A 6674-nucleotide genomic window follows, 5' to 3' on the forward strand; every position below is an offset into this window, starting at 1 on the left:
CAAACCTGTGGATTAAAAACTAGATCGGTGACCTAGATTGGGCACCTCAAAACCTGATTCGAAAAGGTGAATCAATGGTCTAGATCACTATTTTATTGTGCAAAAAACACAATAAACTGGCAAAAAAATATAGGGAAAATAGTGAAGCGACCAAAATATGTCTGGACCAGTGAATTGGCAGTCCGGATCGTCGTTTTGCTAATAAAATTGTCATTTTACTGTACGAAATCACTGGTTCCTTTCTAGACTCAGTCTTTTTTCTATATATTCGCAAAAGGAGAATGAGGTGGCGATTCTACACCATCCTGAAAATTTCTAAATCACTGAAATAAAGTATTAAATCGTTCAAAAAGTAGGTATACCTTTGATAAATTTATCAAAAGAATTGCTTTATCGGAAGACAGAGGGCATGTTGAGAATTCTAGAGAAGGTGGGGAGCTAGGTCCAACTACATGTGAAGATGGCCAATGCATGAGACCTGCCCAAGTCTTACGTGGCTCCATTTTCAGTGGGCATTATCAACAAACCATTCACTGTTCTTTCTTTATTCACATTGCAGCACTGTGAAGGAGTTGACCACCCTTAATTCAATTAAAAAATGAGGCCATTATCACTTTTCCAATTAAAATTTCCTTTTTGTCATTCTTTAAACAAAGTCTTCTACACTTTTCATCCCAAAAAACCCGGCCACCAATGTGTTGGTTTTCCTCTTATGAAGGCAATGTTTGGTTTTAATTTAGGCAAAGTCAAGGGATAAAGCCCAAACTATAAACTAACCTCCATTTGTCAATCCATGGAAATTAGTTGGCGTACCGACCAAAGCCATGGAGATTAACAGATAACAGAATGCATTAAAAACAGCAAACACAAAGGCCACATTGATCTACATCTACCATATATTAATGGAAGAAGATTGTCTAAGGCTTAGGCTTTACGTTAAAAATGAGGTTCTATTTCCATCTACTAGAAAATACAGTAATGACATCAGAAAACCTTTGAGACATCAGAAAACCTTTAAATTGATCATTTCGATCTTGACAATCATGCATTTGAAAACATAATATATCTTGTACTACAATATTTGAACCAATGATTTAAAAAAAGCTATTGGTGACCCGGATGGGGCATCACAAAAACCAGTTTGGATCGGTGAATTGTCGATCTGGATCGTCGCTTTACTGTGTGAAAAAATACGTGCAAAAATAGTGAACTGACCAAAAACCGGTTCGGATCGGTGAATTTGGCATTTTTACTGTAGCAAAATGACATTTTTACTTTAGAAAAATACCATTTTTACTGTAGCAAATCAATAGCTCTCTTCTAAACCCAGGCGATTTCCTATATATTGACGTAATTGGCACGGCGTAACCTCTTTCTAGGCTGGACCGGGCAATGTGCCGACTTGACGTTTTTTAAATCGCTTATCCAAATTGTCAATTTTTAGGCATTCACGTATTCTCCCAATCTACATAGTTTTTTAAACTTCAAATGTTATAATCAAGACTGAAGATAGATTTTTAGGCCAATATAAGGGCTTTCGGCGGCCCAGCTACATTTCCGATGGAGTTCTAAGGCGGCGCTTCACTTTTTAGCGTACAGCCTAGCCTTTGCGCTAACAAAAACCTATATTAATTATCTGAAGACATACGTGTAACGGCGAGGTTTGTATAAGATGCCCACCTTGATCTTTAAATACTTGAAAATCTTAAAAATGGATGATTCAGATAACTAGTTACAATATATTATTTTTAAAACTTGAAAAAGTTTTTCTTTTCTTTATATTGATACATCTCAAAGTCAAGATAATCGATTGGAATGTTTACCAACTCCAAAACACTGTTTTCTACTTGATCATTGAGATGCACCTTCTACATCATAAAATTGCAACCTTATATAAGCTTTTTCCTACATATCATATTCCCTTCTTTTCATATAAAGTTTGGTTTCTTATGTTATAGAATGCAGTACTCTGTATCTCTCTCTCTTTCTCTAGCATTCACGTTGAAACCGTTTAATGGCTAGATGATTAAGAATAATACAATTGTTGGCAAGAAATGAAGTAAAAAAAGGGGGTTCATCACCTGAAGTACAATCCTTATGTTGTGGGCTTCCACGCCTGCATTGACCTTTTGTTTTCTATTGTAAAGACACCGCCCAACAGCTTCCCCATCTCCCTTTTCTTTAGTCACCGTTGACATAAGAAGCTGATGCCTATAAAAACCCAGCCCCTCATTCTGCTTCTGCAACTCAAACACAGTTCTTGCCTTCTTGCAACTGCTTGCTCAGAGAGAGAGAGAAAGAAAGTGTGTGTGTTGTTTTACGATTAAAATGACGATTCCGGTGATTGACATGTCAAAGCTCGATGGCGAGGAGCGAGCCAAGACAATGGCCGAGATCGCTAATGGGTGTGAGGAGTGGGGATTCTTTCAGGTCTCTCTCTCTTTCTCTCAATTGTGAATTGTCAATAAATTATGGTGTGTTCATGTGTTCAACATGTTCTATGTTGCTTGTTGATTAGATTGTTGATGGGTGGTGGTTTTTTCAGTTGATCAACCATGGGGTACCAGTGGAGCTGTTGGAGAGACTGAAGAAGGGGTGCTCAGAGTGCTACAAGTTGGAGAGAGAAGAAGGATTCAACAAATCTGTCCCAGTTAAGATGCTGGATGAGATTTTGGTTGCAGAGAAGGAAAAGAGTGAGAAAAAGGTGGAGGAGGAGGTAAAGAAGAGGGTGGAGGGTGTAGATTGGGAGGATGTTTTTGTTCTCCAAGATGATAATGAATGGCCTTCCATTCCCCATGACTTCAAGTAAGCACCTAACGCCATCCTTGCTTTGCCTAATATCACGTTTGTTTAGCAGTAAAAAATTAACTTGTTTTTCACTGGTCTATTGTTTTCTCATGTTTGATTTTTGAAACGGTTGCGTAGCAATTGTGAAAGTGTTTTTCCAACTTTTACTGCCTTCTTTCTCTCTTTAAGAATGGAATTAATGTGAATTTAGGTGTGAAAGCATTTTTATGGACTGAGTGAAAAGTTCTTTCAGTCATACTACTTTCCCATGGGCTAGGGAAATATGCTCTGTTCTAAAACAGATTAATAGATGTATTTTCTTTTCTGCCTTCTTCAAAGTGGTGGTGTCGACGCCCAATAATAGGAATCACCCTGTATCACTTGCCTTCCAGCCAAAATGTACTTCATCTACTGTACCTTCTCAAGATGGATGGTGGAGATGAATCCCATTTTTAATTCCCCATTTCTAATAGGCTAAGTGAAAGTATATAGCCTGACCAATGACATACAGCATGTGGTGCATACTATATGGCTACCATGTGTTTTACATTCCTGCCCACCATAGATGCTCCTCGAGCTTAAGGTTAGGCAGGGTGGTAGGTCACTACAAAATGACGTCTTTTTTAAACTTAATCACAACATGACATCTTCAGTTCTATTCTTATTATGGGTAGAAGACCTATCTTTGTTATACTATAACAAAAACAAAAAAACCAAAATAGTACCTATCCTTACTATAATACAACCACAAAAAAAAATAGTACCTATCCTTATTATAATATAACCAAAAAAAAAAAAAAAAAAGGTTGCCCCTTGAGGTTTAGCCTAGTGGCTGATGTAGCGGTGTGGGTGTGAGAGGTCTTAATTTCCTAAAAAAAGCAAAACAAGCTTATTAAGCTTATTTTTTAGGTAAAAATTAGTAGTATAAGTTTGAAGGACACTGCAATTAATATGCATACCATTTATTAATGAAATTTTGAACACCCTTGTGGTCAATAAAGTCACTATTTCAGAGTATGCTCCCAGTTATACTTATATATAAAATACAAAACCTAATAATTTCTCTATCTAACATTCAAAAATAATAATTTCTCTCTCTAAATTTGAGAGACACCCACTTTGCGCTTACCACTCTCCCGGCAAAGGAGAAGTGAGTCATAGGCGACACATGGCATGCACGACACGCGAGTTACTTTTGAAATGGCACGTCTTCTCCGTACGCGCAAATAGCACGTGCATGCTTCCATCAAATAAAATTCTGGCCTTAGACCCCTTAGACTAAGAAAATGAGTTTGCTAGCTTTGGTGACTCGCCCAGGGTGCTGTTTATATAGGGCCGAGGCTCTCAACAATCAAAGTAAACGCACTTTTAAATAGTGAAAATACTTTTAATTATAAAATTTAAATCTTAAAAATAATATAGATCAAGCATATCTATGAAACTTTGCAAATTGACGGTCAAAAAATACGTTAGAAGATGCATTATTTATAAAACTTGAAATCTATTTTTTTTATGTCCATGCATCTAATTTAAATGTTTAAAGCCTCGGCTCCCTATAAACTTTTGCCTTTAAAAAAAACTTTGCAAGAAAAAGAAAACAACCACCCGGGGGAAACTTTCTTCAATTATGCAATATTATAAGGGGAATTTATCAAATCACATTTAATACTTGAACTTATTGCACAAATCGAGTACGGTAAGTACCTGGACTTTGGCCACATTAGCTCATAGGAGTCTAGCCCCGAGTTACAATCAATAAATATATATATATATATATATATATATATATATATATATATATAATATTATAGAGAAAAGTTTATATATAACCGAGGCTCTAAACAATCAAATTTGAGCTTACTTTAAAAATTTGACTAGAAGAGGTTGTTTTGATGCCCGAATATCCTCAAATTGATCATCTTGATCAAGATGCTCGGACATGAGAAAAAAAAAATAGATTTCAAGTTTTAGAAATAGTGTATTTTATAACACATTTTTGGACTTTCAATTTTAAAGATTTCAAGTTTTCATATATATATCGATATACACTAATTTTGAAGCTTTAAACTTTATAAATAAAGATGCAAATATATTTTAAGGCTATCACAAAAATTTCGAGTATTGAAACTACATTTCTCGACACTATTTAAAGGTAGGCTCTAATTTGATAGTTTAGAACCTAGGCTCTATACAAACGATAACCTATATTATATTACTTCCCTTCTTGTTACACAAAACATCAAATGGCATACCGGTTAACCAAGTTGTGATATGAGCATTGGAGCAACCCAATGCGCCATTTTAACATTTCTGGGCAAAGTTGCTATCTTAATTTATATGAACTATATATATGGTGGGTGCACAACAAAACATAGGGGTTGAACTATTTAACGTCTTAGTTATTGGGTGTGAATTGATAAATTTCAAGACCCATAATGATTATCATAAGTTATGTAAAATTTGATCAAAAGATTAAAATAATGATTAAAAATATATATGAGGGAAATGTTTTTAAACTGTTCAATTCTTTATCTTTTGAGAAGTTTCCCTTATCATACGCTCCTTACTCTTTACATTATAGTTTAGACTTCATAAACTTAAAAAAAAAATAATGAACTCGACTTGGGTGATTGAAAAAAGGGAAACCATGGGCGAGTACCGAAGGGAGCTGAAGAAGTTGGCAGAAAGAGTGATGGAGGTGATGGATGAGAACCTTGGGCTTGAAAAGGGCTACATAAAGAGGGCATTTGGAGGGCCTGAGGAGAATCCATTCTTTGGGACAAAAGTGAGCCATTATCCCCCCTGCCCGAGGCCCGACCTCGTCGCCGGCCTGCGAGCCCACACTGATGCCGGGGGCGTCATCCTCCTCTTCCAGGACGATGAAGTCGGTGGCCTCCAGATACTCAAAGACGGCCAGTGGATCGACGTTCAGCCAATCAAAAATGCCATTGTCATTAACACTGGGGACCAATTGGAGGTGATCAGCAATGGGCGGTACAAGAGCGTGTGGCACCGAGTTCTCGCCCTCCACGAAGGTAACCGACGCTCCATCGCCTCATTTTATAACCCCTCACTCAGTGCCACCATTGAGCCTGCGGCTAAGCTCCTCATGCATCTTGAGGCTGAGAATGAGACCACTGTGGACAAGGTTAAGTACCCGAGGTTCGTGTTTGGGGACTACATGCAGGTGTATCAGTGCCAGAAGTTCCTCCCCAAGGAGCCCAGATTCCAGGCTGTAGGGGCAGCTGCAGTGTAAATAAATGGTGGAAGGGTCCTAGCTTTGTCTCTAGTTTGCTTTATGCCTGTTGTTAATGCTTGGCTTGTGAATTGTTGTGCTACCCATTCGAGGGCCTGTAAGTAGAGCCCTTGTTTCCTTTCTCTAATGAAGTATCAAGTTTCAACTCACATTATGAAATATGTAATGACTGTTCCCAAAATAGCAATTTAAGATAGAGTGATTTACTTACATACCCTAAAATTGTTTTTTAAAACACGAAATGCTCCAAAGAAATTTCAAAAGAAAGTCGGTCAACCCATTTTTTTTTCAAAATTGCCTTTATGTTTGAGGATGAAATTCTTGGTCCAAATTTCAATTTTATGTTTTTTAGTTTTTTTTTTCCATTAGTAGGATAGTGCCATACTAAAGAAAAATATATTAAAAAAATTTAAATTCGATCTGAAGATGTTTTCGGACCGAGGAGCAATTTTGAAAAAAAAATAAAAAAGACGAGTTAACCGGCCTTCTATGTAATTTCTAACTATAAATGGAGCATTCCGTATTTTAAAAAACAATTTAGGGTCCATACCAATGTAAGAAAAATCAAACAGAAACGATTAACCGGACATGGGGCCGGAAGCGGTTCAACCGGCATAACTAGACAAGTCTC

At 36.9% G+C, this 6674-nt stretch overlaps 1 protein-coding gene across 1 annotated transcript; it reads left to right on the forward strand.

Annotated features, from left to right (window-relative positions):
- The first annotated feature begins 1721 nt into the window (after positions 1–1721).
- LOC18436883 (2-oxoglutarate (2OG) and Fe(II)-dependent oxygenase superfamily protein) lies at positions 1722–6192 on the forward strand. The gene is made up of 3 exons (XM_020668913.2): positions 1722–2430; positions 2546–2805; positions 5428–6192. The coding sequence occupies exons 1-3, from the start codon at positions 2329–2331 to the stop codon at positions 6041–6043; spliced, it is 978 nt and encodes a 325-aa protein (XP_020524572.1). The 5' UTR covers positions 1722–2328; the 3' UTR covers positions 6044–6192.
- The last annotated feature ends 482 nt before the right edge of the window (positions 6193–6674 follow it).

Source organism: Amborella trichopoda, chromosome 11 (genome assembly GCF_054954075.1).
Source record: "Amborella trichopoda isolate Santa Cruz 75 chromosome 11, AtrichopodaSantaCruz75HAP2 v2.0, whole genome shotgun sequence".
NCBI lineage: Eukaryota > Viridiplantae > Streptophyta > Magnoliopsida > Amborellales > Amborellaceae > Amborella > Amborella trichopoda.

Coding starts and splice junctions, on each gene's coding strand:
- LOC18436883 (XM_020668913.2), top strand. CDS start 2,329: ATGACGATTCCGGTGATTGACATGTCAAAGCTCGATGGCGAGGAGCGA. Junction 2,431..2,545: donor AGGAGTGGGGATTCTTTCAG/GTCTCTCTCTCT, acceptor TGGTTTTTTCAG/TTGATCAACCATGGGGTACC. Junction 2,806..5,427: donor TCCATTCCCCATGACTTCAA/GTAAGCACCTAA, acceptor GATTGAAAAAAG/GGAAACCATGGGCGAGTACC.